General features: G+C 41.9%; 2 protein-coding genes across 3 annotated transcripts in view; both read left to right on the forward strand.

Annotated features, from left to right (window-relative positions):
* LOC124179084 overlaps positions 1–8051 on the forward strand; it is a 38025-nt gene extending 29974 nt beyond the window's left edge. Inside the window, exons 2-4 of one of the 2 annotated variants that reach the window (XM_046563144.1) lie at positions 3999–4233; positions 4427–4850; positions 7746–8051. In XM_046563144.1, coding sequence (XP_046419100.1) covers positions 4001–4233; positions 4427–4850; positions 7746–7766 — 678 coding nt within the window. In that variant the 5' untranslated portion in view covers positions 3999–4000 and the 3' untranslated portion in view covers positions 7767–8051. Of the gene's footprint in view, positions 1–3998; positions 4234–4426; positions 4851–6318; positions 6407–7745 lie in introns of those variants that run through there. The other variant, XM_046563152.1, reaches the window with a different exon arrangement.
* LOC124179024 overlaps positions 1–20694 on the forward strand; it is a 188632-nt gene that overhangs the window by 53521 nt on the left and 114417 nt on the right. The window lies entirely within an intron of this gene.

Genomic DNA, 20694 nt, shown 5'->3' on the forward strand with positions numbered 1-20694 from the left:
AACGTGTTCTCGAAACTTCGTCGTTCCCGGCATTCGCTCGTTGTTCTTTTAGAGTTTTACTTGGTGCTTTTTTGTTGTACAGAACATGCCTCACGATGTGGAATCACGGTGCGTTCTTCACGCGGTATGGAATTTGCAAATTATCGTTGTACGGTAAAAGTAAGAAATCCAACCGAATACGTATCTTACGAATTTGCATTAAGGGTGAGTGTCCCTGTCCCAATTATTGACCTTTTTTGGTTGTATCTGGTTGTAACCCTCTGGAAATTGGTTTTAGTAATCGAAAAATTCACAATTTGTGGTGTCGTAAATTTATAATTTTGTGAAATAAAAGGGTCAACAATTGGGTCTAAACGTGCCAATAACCACGTACCTCACCTTGCTGTAAAAAATTTCTTTAAATTTCTTTAAAGTTGAACTAAGATAAGTTCATAATAAGCTTGTTCCAAGTGCTGACTTTCGGTGCCCTGAAATTACACGCAACAATATCCGTTTACAATTGTTTCTATGCACGATACGATTTAGTGTTCGAGCTTTCCTGCGACAATACCAAACTGTCATTGTCATCGGTGCAAACGATGTCGCAGCACGCGCGAGCTGTTTGAGCCATTTATACATACATACATATATATAGGTATGCAGGTATGTACGTACCCACCTACCGAGGGTTGCAGGCCGAAAGCCTCCGCGTATCCTGCACGGAGGGATGACAGCATTGAAGCGTCACAAACATAGCTCATCTCCGTCGCGCGTCCTCCCCTGGCCGTCGTAGCGGCGACGTTTCATCCCTCGGTCGTCGTCTATCGCTCCCCTGACATACCGCAATCCCCCCTTTTCCCCCTAACCGCCCCTCTACGCCACCCTCACCGATGCCTCGTGGAGTTGCAGTACCGAGAGTGGTGGGGGGGGTGTTTTTCCCCGAGTGCAACGACCCAAGACTATAATGCCCGCCCCCCACTCCCTCCCTCCCTCTCCTCGACCCCCGCACATTTTCCTCTCCAACATCCTGCAGCAGGCACCAGTCCGGCTAGACTCACCCCTGCACCCTGCAGTCCGATTCTAGGCTCGACTCTGGGTGATATTTTACCCATGCTTGAGTGCGTGTATTTTTATGCGGATATTACGCGTGTAATGAACTGTTATTCGTTGCAGCCTGCAGGGGATGGTGGGCGTCGATCGATTTTTGGAGTATAAGATACCATGCGATAGGTGGAAAAATAAATGAAACTCTATCTCTCTCTCTCTCTCTCTCGCTCTCTCTCTCGCTTTCTCTTTTCTCAAACTGTCCGGTGATGCGCTCATTCATTCTTGATGCAATTTTATTCTTACATATTATACTTGCGCAGTAGGGATATTTAATTGGTTGTTGTTTCATACCGCGGAGAACAAATATAAAAGGATTGAAAAAATGTACGCCTTAACAACTTGCTTCGCAACGTAAAGTATAAATTAGTTTCTGTGGAAAATAGTTGGATGCTTGGAAAAATTTGCAATTTTAACGAAGCAATTTCACGTACACGCTTTGTGTTATGGTTATTATAATTCGCAAATTCTATGTATAGTTATTTACCTCGCTCTCTTCTTCTTCTGTTTCTCTTTTTATTTGAAATTGCGCACATTTGAAATCGGGGTTTGTATATCGAACCGAGTTTTACTGCGTTACAGAAGGGTAGAATTATGTGAAATTATTTGCCGAAAGGCAGTGGTCGCTTTCATGTCACTCTCATAAAAATACTTATCTTCTTTCATTCGTACACTAAAGTGAGATCCATTGTTTTACCGAATGAAGGGTTCAACCGCTGTGCCTATACATCTGCAGATAATCTGCTCACGCTTCCATTTTCATTTTATATAGTCGTACACAGATTCAGCGTCGAGCGGCAATTAGCAAATCAAGTTCACGATTCTAATCTTACGTGAATTCGAACGCGGGGAAAGTAATTTGAATAACGACAGTGTACAGCCATACCCTTTTGGATCGTCGAAACTTTAGGCAGGATGCAGCGTCAAGACGAGAGGCGTCTAAGCGGTTGTAATCAGTAATAATGGGAAGACGCAGTTTGAACGTTGAAATTACTTCTTGTTAAGGCACTCGCGTTGCGACGCCTTAGGTGACACAAAGAATCGCTAACAATACCGGATGCCTTTGATATGCTTACCTACGTATATAACGCTACGTTGCGCAAGTCCTTTTCGTAACCGGATTCGGGTTTGACCGTGGCAAAGATTGAACCGCTGAAATTCCGCCAGTATTTGAATAACACTTCCAGCTTCAAGGGTATCACCGTCGCAAATCATACGAAGCAGGGAAAAAACATTCTCATCCCGTACGTGCAAACGGTGTACCTATCAATTACGCTTTACTTCTCCGGAGGGACGTGGCCCAGGTTCTCACCTCCTTATATCCTACTATACTGCGCGATAAGCTTCCTTCGCGATCTGACTCACCCCGTTTCCGGTTCTCGAGTTTCGTACCCACGCCATAATTTCACGATATAGCGATTTAGTGCCACGCTAACACATAACACCGGCGATGAATGATTCAAGCTTTTTTGCTCCCGACCTTTAATGTTCAGAAGAGGCCTTTGAAAATTTTATAACAGCTGGATTACGACGGAGTAAACATATAAAATAACAATAAAAATTGCAACGATTATATTATAATACTATACCCTGCCAAGTATATGAGAAGTTGTAAAGCTCGCTTTGTATTATACGCCGCTTTTGTAACAAAAAATCATTTTCATTTTATCTTAAATTCGTAACGAGCTCGTAATTCCGGCGTAACGTTGGTACGTAAATACATATATATAGCAAGTTATGTACCTAGGTAGGTACCTATGCTTGTTCCTCAAGGCGTTGCGAGCTTACGGAAGACCTAAACAAACATGCGCCCAGTGCACGGGGAGGAAAAGAATTAGAAGAGTGGCGCTGCCTGAGTTTTATTCCCTTCTATAATATATCCTTACGTCGTCTCATCCGAAGTTTGTTTTTTCATTCTATACGCACAACTCGACGGTTCTTAGTTGGGTGCCCGATGCTTGTTCCATAGTCAAAAGTTGGCCGAGAGTGTAGGCAGGCGGAGAGGTAGTAAATGTCTCGAGGGCACCTACTCGTTTCGTGGCAGGCTATTTTACTTTAACCAACTTAATCTGGGAAGCAAACATTCACACCGAATCCTCCGGACAGCTCATCCGCTAGTCTACGTTTATATCGCGCGTCGTATTTATCTGATCGTCCGTTTCTTCGGGAGTAGGTACAGGTGGGTAGTTACTTTTACCTACCGTAGGAACTCGCAGGTGCCTCGATGCTCCCATTTCGACACTCTTGATTCCTTTCTTATTCGTGGAATATCACATATAATATATTATACATCTCATCCGCAGTGGTCGTAACGATATCCTGACGCCTAATCTCGATCCAACCGAAACGTCGTATTTCCGCCCCTCCGTCCAGAAATTCGTCACACACGCTCGCCTTACAGAATCGACGATCGTTTTCCATCCACGCGTTGCGTGTAATATTGTACAGCCGAATAATATAGATGGTATTCCTCGATTACAACGAATCGCGGTTATCGTCACCTGGTGAAATTTCAAGTCACGTAAGTTAGACCTCAGCTGCAGTCTCTGTGTGCCTTTCACGACGACGCTGCCAAGGGTATTTGATTGAGCAGGTGCAGGTGAAGACTCGGGTGAGGCTAGATACTTTGGTGTCGTGACTGCACCGGAAATTAACCGTCTAGCGACTGATCATTGCCCATGATTATCGGCCGACAAAAGAGTCGCGCAAGGAATTCTCATCCGCATCTTTTATCATCGTCGTCCGGTTTTAGACTCCCTCTGAAACGCGGACTAGCATCCCGCGATGCACTTGTTACCGACCGTCGACGATCCTTTAATTTGTACTGTATCCTTACACGCACAAGGGCCCGGTGTAGATTTTCAAGGTTGTTTTGCAGTTTTTACGTATAAAATGTTTGCGGATTCTCCGAACAGACATGGACGACCACGAGATCCAGTCGACCGTCGAGTCGATCCTCGGACCAGGTGTGAAGGTCGTTGACTGTGAAAAGAAGTCCTGCGTTAGGGAGGAAGAGGTTCTCCTGATAAACGGGGTTCCCATTGCCCTCGAAGGACCCGACGGGATCGCCATCAGGGAAGCCATGGTTACGGGACAAGTTCCCCCCTGTGATCTTCTCAATCAGATACTCGTCAGAGCTGGGATACTCAGGTAGAACATTTGAGCCGTTGAAATTGACTGGCGTACGAATGATAAATTCAGTTGAAAATTGACCGAAGACTGACGCGGACGGGAGTTTTTGATTCGAAATAGATTTTTACAACGATCGTTTCAGGATCGCTTGCGCAAGTCCGTATTTCTACGCGCTCGTTTGTTCTATCATGGGGAATAATAAATTTTTAAGGGCGCCGGTGCGTCTCGAGACATCGCTCAGCGTTAAATCGTCGATCGTTACCAAGGAAGAAGTGACGGTGGCTAGAGGCGGGAAAATCGTCGACGAACGAAGCCGAGAGACCAAAGAGAACAACTTTTATACGTCGTCGACGAGCGAGATATGGGAACCGGTTGGAATTATTCATAACCATCGGAATCTCAAGCCCTTTGATAGCTCCGACGAATCGAGGCCAAATTCTAACGCAAGTTCCGATCAAGGATACACGACTAACACGAGCAGCAGTCACGTGCTCAGGGAACGGGGCGGCGCTTTGCCGGGATGTCCGATATGCGAGGACTCTGATCCTGACTGCAGGCGACACTGTATTCGAGGACTCGGACTCACCGGTTCCAACTCGTCGAAGGTACCCGGAGTCCAAACGACCACCTCAGCGGTAAGTTACACAGTAAGAAAATACATATACGGATCGATCTCTTCGTTGTCATCCGAGTTTGTTCTTTTCCTTAAGACAGGTTCGGTTCATATTTTATTTTTCACATTCGTATGCTGTATATGCGATTGTCCAACGCTAGGATCTAAAATTCACGATGCACGCAGTCCAATTGGTGCGTTAATCGATACCTCGTGTTATCGATCGGTAGAATGTCGAAGTGAATTTTACTCGGCAGTTGGCAACTTACGACAACTTGTTTAGTATACACTATATTGTTATACACGTCGCGTCGTGATACCAAGGAGCTATTATTTCGATGAAACTGAAATAGGAAAATCCGCAAACAGTTTGTAGAAAAGGTTGCGTGAATCGAACTTGCGTATTTTGTCGTGTAATAAATCGACAAACACGCGCGTATCGAACAACCGGAATCGAGGAAGCCAATTAGGAAGAGATAAGTGATCACTCTGCACGAATCCCACGCCTAGGTCTATATCTGTTGGGTATACTTTTGTGTCTTTTGTAGTGCCTGACACGTGTGTTCGGACATTATACGATCGATTATGTTTTTTCTTGGGATTTTTATCGTACCCTTCCTTCATCTTCTTGTTTTTATTCTCCTCCAAGATGGAATAGATCCACCGAGTTAATTCCCGTCGAAGAAGCAGAAAACCTCGTATATAGCAGCGACTTGCGATCGAGTCCAGGTTTCCATAGTAGGAAAGGTTCGTTCGAGTTACTCTCGGCTCCGAAGTAGACGACGACGGTGAATCGTGTAGAAAATACACAAACGTGACCATATCTGGTCGACGCAAACCGTGACAACCGACTATACCTAATGTAAGAAAGTTTCAGGATGCTGTAGTCGCGTTTATCCGTCACGTGTGTACAATATTCAATACATATACATTATACACGTGAAAGACGGTTCCGAGTTTCTTTTACCTTGCGATTAGTCTACATAAGTAACATATATGTATATTGTATATGTATATAACGTGTTACGCGTATTATTTTTAACCAGAGTACGATGGTCGCTTGGCAAGTGTTGAAAAAAAGATGAAACGCTTTAGAGAAATGATTATCGTCTTACGACAGACTGTCTCGTTTTGCGCAAGGATCGCGACCTTACTAAGGATTGATAGTTTTACCGTAGATGTGCAGAAAAAAGAGAGAGAATTAAAAATAAGAAATTAACAACAAATAGAGAATTGTTCCTTACGCACTCGACCATCACGTCCGAGATACCAGACTCCGGCAAACTTGAATCTAGTGAATCTAATTACACTTGATTAGGCGTCGTTAGAAGAGCCAGACACCGGATCGCCTAGCTCGACTCGGATGTCGCATAACTCATGTCAGCACATGTTCTCAATGTACGCAATACTCGTTACCCTATCAAATAAATAAATCACTTGCGAGTCTTTGACGTTCTATATAATTTTTTTTTTTTTTTTTATTTTCCTAGGTGTAGATCAGTCACGTGATATGAAAATCACCGGGTTGTGCTGGAAGTGTAGGTCGCTCGCATAATCTCGCAACTGGCAAAACACACCGCGACTATTTTCACAATTTACGATAATGAACTAGCCATGAGTCCTGACTCGCATCTCCCTCCCTCCCTCCTTCGCTCGTGAATTTTCCTGTTCTCGTCTCTCTTTATCACCATGTGTCCGTAAACTCGTTATCATCGTGCTCTAATTGTAGGCGCGCACATTGTAGGCTGGTCTTTTCTTTTTTGTTTTTCTTATCGCTGTAACGTAATATGCTTTTTGTCGAATCGCGGTCAGACTTCGTAATTTAATTTTCGTACGCTCGCAACCGCGAAGAAACTATGCGGAAGAGGAGGCGAGAAAGGAAATCAATTGCACCGTTTGTGCGGAGTGCCGACGAAGTCGCGATCTCTATGGACTCTGGTCTTCGTAGACGTGCGGTGAGCTTCGGCACGTTGCCTCCACGATTCACAATAAGTCCAACGCCCACGCATCGTGGCATTCGGTCGTTCATTCTTTCGGTCCAAGGCCTTTAAGGAGACCGACCGGTTACCTTGATCGGCACATGAACGCCTGTAGGACGCTATGGTGAATTAGTCCCGTAAGATCGTGATGCTCGGTGTTAGTGGAATAGTTGAATTCAATTCGGGTCACTGTGCGAGCCACGTGCGTTACAGTATAAGAGGCGCCTGCAATACGCTCGTAGACGCACTAGCTGACACGTTCCTCGATACCTGGATACGTGGAAATATGTCCATTATCGTTACTGTAATTCTTCCACCTCGCGGTCTGAGGAGTCGGTGCAGTAGCTTCTTTTTTTACCCGTCCATGGGACTGTGAATACTTGCCTTCGTATTTATACTTCGAATATGGTAATAGCGTTTTACTAATTTTCTCTTCTCGCGTACATTAAAGCTCATTTTTCTTCGCTCTCTCTCTCTTTTTCTCTCGTTCCTCCTTCGTTTCAACCCATCCAAGCTTGACTTATGCGATACTGTGCATGTGTGAACAGAAATCGTGAATTATACGTCACACTCATTTCTTGAGGCGTGATTTTAACCAACAATCAATTTTTCGCAGCTTCTTTTACTCAGTTCGTCGAATTTTGACTAGCAGGTTTTTTTGTGAAGTAATTTTCAGTAGTGTCTTCCTCTTAAGGCTAAATTGTTGTCGGAACGAAACAAAATCCGAGTTCGATTCTATGCGAATTACGTGACAATGACTCCCAAAGTCTCACGTCGGCTGTATCGCCAGTCATTGTCACATAATTCGTATATAATCGAACTCGGATTTTCTTTCGGACGGAATACAAGTTTGCCGAAAGCTCAAGGCATTAATTAACACTACTGTGCAAAATCAATCCCACCGCGAACGAGTCGGCAATGCAGATTGTTTATTACAGATGGAAAAGAAGAGCTCGTAGAGAATACGTGTATCCTGCATCAGCTTACGAAAGCTCTGACCGAATGCGGGAGAAGCAGTCATCTTTGCGCAGTCGGTAACCGCGAGACCTTGACTCGATTGTCGGTAACTTTGATCCAGCCGACGGCTTTGCCGGATCCTGTAGGGTCCTGAAATTGTTCAAGAAACCTGGGTACGGATAGGATTTATTCTCTTTTGGTACATCGATTCTCCAGAATAATATACCATCTGCGGAGAAAATTTGTGTTTGGTAATTTCAGAGCTTGCGAGACGTAAATTTGAAATAAAATTATTCCGAATATTGTTTTCTTTTTCGTTTCATTTCATTTCTGGCGTTGCGCGACTCGGCTGCATTTTCTTTCGACAACTATCCCGCAAACTGTAACGAATGAAGAGTGAAAGAAGAAAAGAAAAATGGTTTCGACAAAGTGCATAGATTTCGTCGTTTAATATTAGAAATCGATTCATCGATGACAAGTTTGACAGAAACGGATTTGGAATTAACGTACAGCCGAGCGCTCCTGACGCCGGATGAAAATCCACTGATGTATGTATTTGACGCGCCTGTATTATATTCGTTGCGTGTGAGCTGCTCGTGCATACGCGTCCGTATTTGTATTAAATAATACGGTACGCGTTGGTGGGCGCGTATATCCAGAACGTCGTTTCGTTCCGCAATATTCTGCAGGATATTCAACGCTCATGCATAAAATGCAATTTGGTAGCTTCGGGTTCCCGGTCTGATGGTCCACGCGGTGTGGCCACGCTTCGAAATTTAATTGGATTTATTGATCGGCTTTCAGATTGCCATTTCCTACAGGCTTAGGTATATGCGCCGTATACGCATCTACATATACAGAATCGTAACGCGTCTACACCTGTAACAACCCGCCTGGAGTTAAACTTGTGTTCCGTCGATGTGTTAAAATTTGATTATTTTGCAAGGACATGCATTTCTGATGTCACACCTTACGCGAACAATTCAACATCTGATTATCGTGTCAATAGCTTTATTACGCGATCGGATAAATAAATTTCCTCGATCAATGATCCGATCTTTCTTCGTGGAGTGGAACTGATCCATCTAGGATCGTTGATTTTCGTACCTTAGTATTTATTGGAGGTGCATACCTTATTTTCGCTGAGTCTGTATTCTGCTTTATCGTACTTCACAAAAGACTAGGCTGCCAAGTACGGTAACAACAGTACGGGATCAAAAAATTCCCTTGAAATGTTACACGAGCTTTGGTGTTCTTCAGAGTTGCCTGCTTTTCAGGTATCCGCGGATTCCCTCGTGACAATGCTTTACCAACTCGGTCTATACGCTCTACGGTGAAGAATGTTGTAAAAAGTGTGAAAATTACTTCGATCTTCGAATATCCTAAAAGAGGAATAAAATACGGGCGCCACAACGATCGGGATGAGTATTAAAATTTTTGAAAATTTGTTGAGATTTTTAAAAAATAACAATTCTTAGACAGGTTTGAATAAATATGAGAAATTAACGGCTGTAGGAGAAAATTTTTAAAAAACACGAAGTCCTTTTTTTGTGATCGAAGCACCGTATCTAATGTTCTGAAGAAAATCAAAAATGGTGAGGGATAATCGTTGGTCCAGATGATATGGAATGCCCCATATGCACTGGAAATCAGTGAAAAGTCACCGAATCTTCAGTGTATATGCACTGATATATTTATAACTTTTTACCGATTGAAATTTAGAGAGTGCCGAGGCACTGCAGTCGGTGTAATAAATAATAGCGAGAAATTTTCTGTTATCTATAATATACGGTTCGATTATAGAACGGCGGATGTAACATGTTTTAAAGGAAATGTAACGAATGTCAGCCTGTCGTGAAAAATAAAGTACAATCTTGGAACGGATGACAGAAATCCTATAACTCGCGGCAGTAGGCTGATCACGTCTTTGAAAGACGTCAGCTCTTTTGCCTCCGCCTTCTTCGTTCTATTCGAAATTCAACTTCTGCACCTTTATCCTTAACATTTTTCCTCGAGGCTTAAAAGTTTCCAAATTTATTGTCATCTTGAAATTTCGCCTCGTTATCGGGTGACGCAGATACGATTTGATTGAAATCAGTCACGGAACAGGCCTTCGGCAAGGATCGGTTCGGATTCGTCCGGGTTCTGGTCTAGTTGTGTATAGTTAGCCCGGCCACTTGTGCGTCGTACTATTAATACGAACTTCCGCGTCAACTGGTCTTTGACGGTGTAAAACACGACTGGGTTGGCAGTAAGCGATCGAGCCCCCCCGCGAATTGTGCCGGTTTATCCCCGATTCGTCGTATTACGTACGGCGGAGAATCCGGTCGAATAAATCAAACGGTTGGATACCGTCCGAGTTGTGAATAATTTGGAAACTTCTTCGTCGGGGAGTAAAACATAGGTTATATCGCGCGCGCTGTTTTTTCATCGTGAAATGATTAACGTTCAACGATATCGCCTACAGCTCGCGATGAAATTTATTTATCCTTCGTACGAGGTTTTGTTTTATCCCCTTACAACGATTCCTCCTCCATGTATGGGTGAAAAAATCGCGACGCTGTGATTGAAAATATATTACCCGTAGAGAGTAATTGAGAGTAAGTGTCGATTTGTGAATTTTTTCGAGTTACGTTTGCCGATCGTTTATTCAATCATCGATGATAATTCGTTCCGAGGCGTCGTTGGAAAGAAGCGAAGAAGAAGAAGAAGAGAGGAAAGAAAAGGGAGAGGAAGACACGGAGGGGGTGAAATATGGAGAATATTGGTGGAAGTGAGGCTGAAACTTTGCCAACTCTTTACGGATTAATGATTGCCTTCTTGACCGGACTTGTCGGTTACGTTCTTTGGGTAAGTCGCGATGAGTCGTTCCTTCGCTATCCACGCGAAAATCTCTTCTCTGCAGAATTGCCGAACTTCAGACGGCGGTCCGGCAGTTTCGTTTTTTCTCTCCATTTTATCCAACGTCGACGGAATAATAAATCACGAATCTAAAACGAGACTAGAAATTTCATCCTGAAAGGATCGCTTCCCTTCGCTTACTCTCGTGTTTTTTGTTTTGTTCTTCTCTCTCTACCGTTTTTATTTTTTGTTTTTTTCCACTATACCCCACCCTCTTTCGTCTCTCTCTCTGCCAAAGCACGGTGTACCTACATCCGCGCCGTTCGAATGCCGTGCAACACACACCCTCCTCTGACAATCCTAGCTATTCAGGTCAATAGGAATCGATCTATTTCCGTCAAGTACACGCTAACCCACCACCGATTCTTCCTCTTTTACACACGTACATTTACACAGCAAGACAGGCACGGACACAGACTGGCGTGAGCCAGTTCAGCTTTTACTCCAGTTCTGTTTTATCTGCCTTGCCTGCGTTAGCAAGACGCCGGCACACATTCGCTGATCCAGTTCGTATGTGTATACACAACGGGAAACGTGTAAATTTTGCCCATCAGCACCGCGGAGGATTTTTCATAAATTATTGCCACGCCTTTTGCTCGGATCAGTTCTTTGTACCAGATTGTTTTTTCTCCCATTGCGCGTTGTACTGGCAATGTCGTTCGGACGTTGATCTGTCGTTATAACGCACCGTGCCATCTGTAATTATCGTTGATTCCCAAGTCGCGTTTTATTTTGCAGAGGTGAAATGTTTGGAGCGTAGAGAGAGAGATAGAGAGAGAGAGAGAGAGAGAGAGGAGTAGATAGATGGGCCCAGCCGAGATTCTGGCAAAGTATGTAGTTTGTAATATTCTATGGGAAGGGCTGAATAATTATAGTACCGTAATTAAGATGCCGTCTGATTATTTCGTGCCAGGGAAGCAACGAAAGCAGCAACAGCTCAGCACGAGAGCTATACGGACAAAAGTTCTCGGGATCATTACAGCTTCGTGTTAATTTACCTACACTGATTCCTTAACTACGTGCTCCTTCCTTACCTCGGCCAAGGAATCTTATCCCCCCTTTCCGAGATATTTTAATCAGAGTATAGTCCGCGTGTACCCAAGTTGAATTCCTCCCTTCAACAAGGCGCACAATAACAGTGAAAAGAGAGATAATAAAGGAGAGGAAGATGGTTGGTTAGAGGTTTTGCGTTTTAGGTATTCTATTTTATGAAATTGATCGATGGCGATGATATTCATGTTATTGGTCATTTTTATTAATTTGCATTCAACGATTCTTTGACTTGACTCCCATTTCATCATTAATATGAGCAATGTCAGCAATGGCAGTCATTTGCTGACTGAAAATCTTGTGTCATCGAAATTCAAGTTATCTTAGATTTATAGTGCGTCTGCGGACTCGTTTTTATTTCGTTAACTTGGGTGTGAATTGGGGATTGGGGTTAGTTGGATTGCCGTTCGATTGGAAGTGGGACATTTCTTTTCCATTCCCTCATTCCGCATTTATATACTTTTTCTCTTTCACTCTCTCTCTTTCTCTCCGTCTCTAGCGTCTGAGTTTGAATATTCGAAAAATTTACCTTTCCACGCCCTTGTATAATTATAGCTTCAAATACTTCTCTTTGATTAACACAATTCTCAAGATCGTATTCGTCAACTGTCAGCGACGGACCTTCACATTCCCTCGTTTGAATATCGCACCAATTCTTCACAAAAATACTCTTCCTCACTGAAATATCTTCCGCCCATAATCCTTCTGTAACACTTCCATCGCGGTAGATTCTCTCGGCATTTTAATCAACCATTCCGGGCAAAACGACACGATGAATGTCAAACGGCCTGGAATTGATCCGGTTCGGTGATACTAACAATAAGACCAACTGTTGGTTCTCAACGGATGTTTCCTCCGGCGTTACGATATCGCAATGCACGTAACACCGAAATGCTTTCGCAGATAACGCATATTTTTTCACGTCTTCGAACCATCGACGAGAATCGAAAGCGTACTTTAAATTATTCACAAATAGTGAATTGCTACCCTTCGTATCGATGTCGGATGACGAAAAGAATCAGTTGTGAGCTTTTTCAGCGAAGTTGAGTAAAGATGTTCAAAGCTAACGAAGCATTATCTGAATTTTTAAAGACAGTTGAAATTAACAAATCCATCCGAAAACTGTTACGCGGGGAAATTATTTTTGTGGCCAGTCTGAATCGATCAACCAGAGAGTTCGTATTAAACCGAGTTCTGGCACATGATATCTGTAACCGCAATTAATTGGGAAACTGTATAATTACTTTCGGTCCCGGGGTCGGTATGAATTGAATTGAAATAGCTGTTTGCTGAAACGAAGACTGGGTACATACACCTGAAACCCTGATTTCTTGGACACCGTGGTTATAGTAATTTGTTCGATCCACTGTCCATTCATCGTTGTTGAATGATTAAACAAACACCGAAACCGCGGACTTGCGCTGCTGCCAAACAATCGTTGGCTTCGGTCGAATGAATTTCCCCGATTGATTGTTGTCGGAAACAGATCAACTGCCTCATTATTTTTCTATCGGTTATTTAGAAGTTAGCGAACGGCACGCGGCTATCAAATTCAAAGAATCGCCATTCGACACAATTTCACCGCAATCTTGACGGTGGTTAACCGACCGATGAGAATATAACCCACAAAATTCGCCATGAGAGAATACAAAATCGATCTGGGAATACCAAAGCCCGTCACGTCCATGTGCCACCTTAATTGCATCTCGGGGATGATTAATACCGGCTCGTTAATAATCAGTAATTAGTCAGGTAGGCATATCCATCCGCAGCTTCGTCCGGACGTTCGTCTCTAAATACGGACCGCGGTCGGTTATTCACTTGGCGTAGCTATTATACGCGATCCCTTTAAAATTTCAACCTGGTTGAAACTACCTCACCGTTCGCAACAAAGGCAACCGATGTTCTCGCAGCTGAATGAGACGTTTCGATGAATAAGGTACGGCGAGTTAGTACCGAACGAATTGTGTTTATCCAATACGAATTAGTACCTACCCATAGGGTACCTGAGACGATGGATAAGCCGTTGGTAAGAGTCGATCCTCCGTTTTAAACCGGGTTCGGTAGTCCTAGATCCGTTAATCCGTCGCGTTCTCCTTATGTAGCGATGATCATTTGCTCGTGTTTAGCGATTCGATTACCGCGGCTTAGCTTCAGCCTGAGAACAGAACCCTTCTGTTGTCGACAGACGTTGAGATTTCCTCCGATCAACCGTTAATGATTTTCGTTGAAATATCGAGGCGCGTGAGTTACGCCGATTCGAAACTTGAGTAGCGGTCTCGATTATTTGGAACCAGTATCAATTTTCGCCTCTCATTCTTTCATCAACGAACTCCTCCCGAGTCTTCACCGTTTTTTAACAACACTTGTTAGGTGCTTAAATCAGGAACATACCAGCGCATTTTCACGCCGTTGCCAATACACACTGGGTGTCTGCAGGTAATCTACCCCCAAAGTCTTACGGAGCTCCCGTTCACCTCCAACGTTATCGGCACATGAAGTTGGTCTTTTATCGAGTCGGCCTTGTTAAGGATGTACGGGCTATACATTCTTACATAAAAAGTAAATGTCGTCGACAATATTGAATACTTTATGATAAGATGAAAATCGGGAAAAGATCGACCACAATAACGACGATAAGAAAATTAAATTTGAATGATGATAATGCCCAAAAGTTATCAGCAAATTGTTCATACAAAGCATTGTTTAACAAATTTTGCTGAAACATTATTTTGTGAAATGAATTCGTTGATTTTTCTGAATAGACATCAGTTTTTAAAGAATCGTCTCATTATTTTGAGATTTATTGATAACTTTTGGGTATTATTATTATTATTCAAATTTAATTTCCTTATCGTATTTATTGTGGTTGATTTTTATCCGATTTTTATTGTATCAAAAAGCATTCAATATTGTCTAAGAGACTTACTTTTTTTTCAGAATGTATAGTCAGTACATTCTTAATTACGTGCAGAAATTTCCCATTTGTCGCAATTCTGTCACGTGCTTGGCTTTCAATGTTATTTCTTCATAAGCTCGATACAATTCTTGCAAAATTGTTACCCCCTTTTTCGTTGGCTAACGATCCCGTGGAAATAATTCGTTCGCATTGTTCTCCGTTGATGATGCTTTCCAGCCTTTGAGGAGATTAATTTTGCTGACCGACGAAAGAAGAGACGAGTTTACCAAGGGTTCAAATAAATTTCAGTACGGTTTGAGGAAAAGCGAGGTAGAGAAGAATATTAAGGAACCGGGCGAATCGCGTTCAGCTATATTTTCGCCATCTGTGACCAACATGCGACGCGACCATCTCTGTATTTACTACCGAGCTCCGCGGTGTGGCCGGTGCAGCGTGAAAATGAAAATATCCCGAGTTCTTCATTTTCCGTGTAACCCGTGTAAAAGTTTTTTCTTCATATCCCCGCTGTAGTACGATAACAGTGAGGAAATTGGACGATTTTATTCAGGTGTCTAAAGTTATGAATAGAAAATGCTCACCTCACTCAATTTCCGATTCCTCCTCGTGTTTGGTCTTTTATATTATAATCTCAATCGTGGGGTCACGCAGTTTCCTTGAGTATTTCTTTTTTTTTTTATTTTTTAGCTCTTCGTTCCACCTTCCATTCGACAACGTCATTTGTGAGTAAAAGTTTTTTTCCCTCCCCCGTTATACTCGAAGTTGTCGTCGTCGATGGGCAATTCAATTCTGAACATCTGCTCCTGATATTCCTTCGGTCTTGTTTTATTGTTGATAACTTCCAAGACTGCAGGTCTATTGTCCCTTGGCTCCGTTATCCCCTCGTTTCGTTTCCTCGTGTATCTACGATTACCATCGCCGGCTTCCTCGGCTTTCACAAGCTACGACATTCCTACGGTGTAGTAAATCAATCACATCTGACTTGTTCAGTTTATTCGGGGCGACCAGTTAAGAGCCCTGATAAAACTCGTTGGTCCCCGAATTCCTTGTTCCGAATAACTCGGATTCCTCGCCAAACGACGGAACGACGTAAAATCGTTGTTCGCGAAACGGATTTTCACCGTGGTGTCCAGGGAAGTCTGCTAGAATGATACCGCGGTACAGGAAACTTGTACAATCTCTTCCACTTCTGCACCACCTGGTGCAACCAGGAATATTGATGAACCCACGGGACGCGATTGTTTTACCTCGGGGATCAGCGGGTATTGCCGATGGTAGAGTGTATCGACCACCTTCCTTTCATCGTCATCGAGAACGTCGGTGTTGTTTTTTCAACGAAACGTTTGACTCTGCGAAATATTTTCAGTCTCAGTTTTATCGGCTTGTCTTCCGTTCCCTCGCGATCTTTGATATTTGCTTTATAAAAATACCTGTACGTATTTTTCATCGCCTGAATAAAAAACTCTGGCAATTGGTAAATCATTGAGAATTATAACCTTCCGGGAACGATCAAAAAAGTGAACGATTTTTGATTCGTTTGTTGAAACGACATGAAATGTTTCTTGACGGCGTTTTAATTTCACCCCTTAACGTACAGATCCATGTAAATTTGAGATATCCGAGCAAGCTTGGCTCTCTGTTCACGTTGGTCACTGTATCCCAAGGGTTAATTAACCGTCGGAAGATAATCGTTACGAGGTAAGCGCGCACTATCTTCAGAATGATACGTTGCACTTAAACGAGCGTCTCTTTACGTCGCTTGGTTAACTGTACAACCCTGCAGCCGCGTGGCAGTCCGCTGTCCCGCAGATAAGAAATAATAACACCCCACGTCCGTCGTTCGCAGCGTGCCAATTTCGTACCCCCGTTTACAGATACAGAAACTTTTCCTGTACAGCTCTTACCGCGAAAGTTTTTCCTATTTTCACGGTAAGAATGTATCTTTAGCCAGATATTGTCCCTGCAGGTCAAACTTCTCGTACCACGACTGTGTATTACATCTGCGTACTTGTTCTTTTCGAGCCTCGATTCTTTTCGCAAAATGAAAAAAGCGAAACGAAAAAATCAAATAAAAAGGTATAATTACAGACGTGGATTTGTATTATCATCTTTGTTTCAGGTAAGTTTTTTGAAACGTATGAGAAAATGTAGGCCAAAGGTGAAGAAACTTTTGGGACAATTGAGCGAAACTTTGACGTTGTACTATCGGTGGATAATTACATGGATACCGTGAATGTAGAAATTTGAAACATTAGTCGCATCGTTGACTAGAATATAATTGGTACCGCTCTCTATAGGTACTTCAGCGTCGACTTGTTTGCCGTAAAGTTTTGTTAATTGAACACGCGTTGTGCAACGGCTACGGAGATGAACGGTGTGTACAAGTGTATACAATATATAGTATTCTAACTTGATGCTATAGCGAGCGTCTGTCGGTATGTTTTATCGCTTGCTCGTGATATGGAAATGGGTTATTTTATTCGAATTTAAAATACCCCGCGTATTGTACGACGAACGAAAGCGAATTAAACAACGAAATTGTTGAAAAATGAAAAGTTTTATGCGATTAAGGCGTGGACTTTTATATCTCGTTTATAAATGACTTTTAAAATTTCTTTCTTTCTTGTTCATTGATTTCGCTGTGCTTTTTTTTTCACGGGGATAGGAAAGAGACGGCGGCGAAACAGTTTAACAAGGATCTTACCCTGATGTAGATTTAAAAGGGAGTCTGTACAACTCTCAACGTCATTCTTATCTTCTTTTCTCGGGTGAGTGAATCGTTGCGCCGATCGAATCTAGACGCCGGTGAAGCGTTGCTCGTTTTTCACGATTGTCCCTGGAGTTACAAACTGGCAGTGTAACGCCCTTCCTGAGTTTTAGACGTAAGATTATAGTCGCCGTAGTCAGAGAGACGCGAACAAGCTTCGGAGTGACGTGGATGAAATTGGATGGGGGTAAAAATGTCGAAGGATTAGAAAATAGAAGCGTCGAAATGGAGAATTCTTAAAAAAAAGCGAAAATCTATCTGGCAGAAATTTAAAATTGACAGAAAGTCGAAGTATAAAAACGTCAAAATTTAGAAATGCAAAATAAAGAAAGCTCAAGTATTGAATCGACAGAAATTTTATATTTCTATTGATAAAATGTGCAGGTATTTTACTTTTGCATTATGCTCGTTCATTCCGATGAATCTATATTTTGACTTTTCTATGCTGACAATTGTCGTATAACCCATCTGTAGCGTTAATAATTCTGAATCTATTGTAATGTGAATATTTTTGCGATAATATAACGAATCTGATAGATCAATTTTTCACCATTGTGGAGACGAAACAAATATCCACGATATGTTCGGATACTATAGCGTGCGTGTTATCGGGTGATTCGAACATCAAACAACCCCGGAATTTCAATTCGCTTTCCAATGAGTATCGAGATTGATTAATTACTGAGTAATTAATAACCGTGTGTGATCAATATAATTGGTACAATCACAAACCAATTTGACTTGACCAAATTAAACACCGCAATGGTAATTATTTTGTACGTTTGTATCAGGAATAAGGTTCTCTTATTTTGTTAAAAAAAAAAAGAACCTTCAAAAATTTTCCTCATCTTCTGTAAAGTTGTTGTTTATATTTTATTCACCCGTGATTGACTAGCAACAAAGGTAGGTATAATATTCCTGCAGAATGGGGCGTTTTACAAACGATATATCACATAAAGTAAAGTGAAAAAAATAATTGCCTTTAATCCGTTGCTTCTTGAAAAAATAGATTCTTCTTCGTCAAACTTTAACGTATCTGGAACCAGAATTGTTGGGACACAGCTCGAATAGGAAGACTAATCGATACGAATTTGTATGATATAGTATATATAATGCACGTATATACACAGATATATAATATCAAGTTTGTAAACAATTAACTGCAACGGTTATCTACGCTTATCGCAACCTGTAGTCGATAATCCGATGACAATAGGTTGCAACTCCATCCGAGCGGACACCCCGTTGCTTTCAGGAATTAGTCGATCAATCGATGATTCCTTCACGTCCAAACCATAGCCGTAGCCGGAGCTGATCGAAATTGCGGCGAACGGTGGGATGATAATTTTAACAAGCCTTGAAATATCGGAATAACAGAAACGATCCGATGCCTCGGAGCTTTTTTTTTCTCTCTCTCTTCACTCCTCGTAAGGAGAGTCGACAAATTGACGTTTTCCGTCAAACTGATCTTGTCCGAAACTTTTTTATCCGTTCGCAGACGAGCCGCGTAGCGTTTCGTGTTTCGTTTCGTGTTTCGTTTCACCGCGACCTGATCCGTGCAGACCTCCTTTCCTCTCATCTCTTTCTCCCGATATTCATCCCGCACGGAATTTTTCCTCACCGAAAATCTTTCACCCGAATAATTTTTACGGCGAAATTCTGTCTCCTGAACCACTCTGAAAAATTTCTGAATTAATTTTTCCCTCCACCTTGTTTTATCGTCGTTTTTATCCTTCTCGGCTGTTTCATTGCTGAGGTAAATAATTTCATCCCCCGATCGATCTCTCCGCACTTCCAACTTTCTCATGTTATACCCCATCGGGAATTCACCATTCACCTTGATCCACTGGCACACTTTTTCCCTAACACGAATCCGCGCCTTCGTTTATCCGCTACGAAATATTATATACGAATTCTTTTTCTCCATGTTTAAGGGAAGCAAAAGTTTCGGACCGATCTCCACCCCCAACTAAGATTCTCGCTGGTTGTTTGACGGGATTTGATCCCGTTTCAAATCACTTCATTTGCATCTCGGTATTATTATCGATATCCGATATCCGCTCTGTTTTCGGATTCTGATCACGCAGCGAATTCTTTCACTCAGCTTCCTAATCCCATCGCCGCACTTTTCACCTCGTTATTAATTTTTTTATTATTATTATCGTTTACTCCGATGTTTTTCATCTTTTTACTCCTTTCTTTTATTGCGGTGGTTGGTGTGGACGGATTTCGGATATTTCTTCTTTATACTTTTTCCATTTTTCATATTTCCTTAGCGAGACCTCCTTGATTTGTTTCTGCCATTCCGATTTCTCTTGTCCCATGTTTTCATCCTCATTGTCGCTCATTTTCCACTCTGCCTGTTTCTTGAATGAAAATGTTTTTTAACGATAAAAAAGAAAAGCGCACCTGAAGTTCTCAGGAATCATTGCCCTTTGGTTTGCGATCTGTCGAGTGAATTATTAATATCAAGCTCGATTCTTACGCAGTTTATAATTTATTAATGTTTACCTGCGTGCTGTTGACTGCTTTAGCGTCGTCGGTTGAGTATTTTGTGGCCAAGTTGCGTTATTTATATATCTCGAAACTATCATGCTTTTGAAAAATTCTCTGGAATCGAGGTAATCTGAAAGATCGTAAAAATATGAAGTAGGTTTAAATTCAGTACAGTGTCTAAAATTATCTTCTCGAGATTTATAATGTTTATAAATAGATCCGTTATCATATTTATATTGGCGAGTGGATGTGTCTACAGAAACCTGGAAAAATAAACATTGTAAGAAAATTTTCGAAACACATCACGTATAATGATTTATTCTTATCATATTATTTTACTATCCTCTTTGCTGTGTCAATTCCTGGGCATTTTTATTGCCTCGCAAAGAGTCCGAGCCCACGCGTTTCGTGATTTAATCGTAAACCAATTGAACACGGCTTAAATAATAATAATATCAAACCGTGTCTGCAAGTACGGTCGAGAATTCAATAAAAACCGTATTTACAAATTCTGTACTGGATATGCATGTTTTAGATATTTTTTTGCAACTATAGTTGCGTAAATTCTTTTGTGGAAAATCTAATTAAATTTTTTCGCAATTAGTATAAAGCTCGATTCGTATAATAACCAATCTTACAAAAAAAAAAAAAAAAAAAAAACTGTACAGCATTTCAACTCTTGACTTTGTATCCCAGAGTCTCGGAATATCTCGCAAATCATCAGCAACCCTCTTAATTTTAAGACAAGCTCTTATACATATCATGTATTGTATACACATGTACGTATGTATACATATAT

The sequence above is a fragment of the Neodiprion fabricii genome, chromosome 1 (genome assembly GCF_021155785.1).
Source record: "Neodiprion fabricii isolate iyNeoFabr1 chromosome 1, iyNeoFabr1.1, whole genome shotgun sequence".
Taxonomy (NCBI): Eukaryota; Metazoa; Arthropoda; class Insecta; order Hymenoptera; family Diprionidae; genus Neodiprion; species Neodiprion fabricii.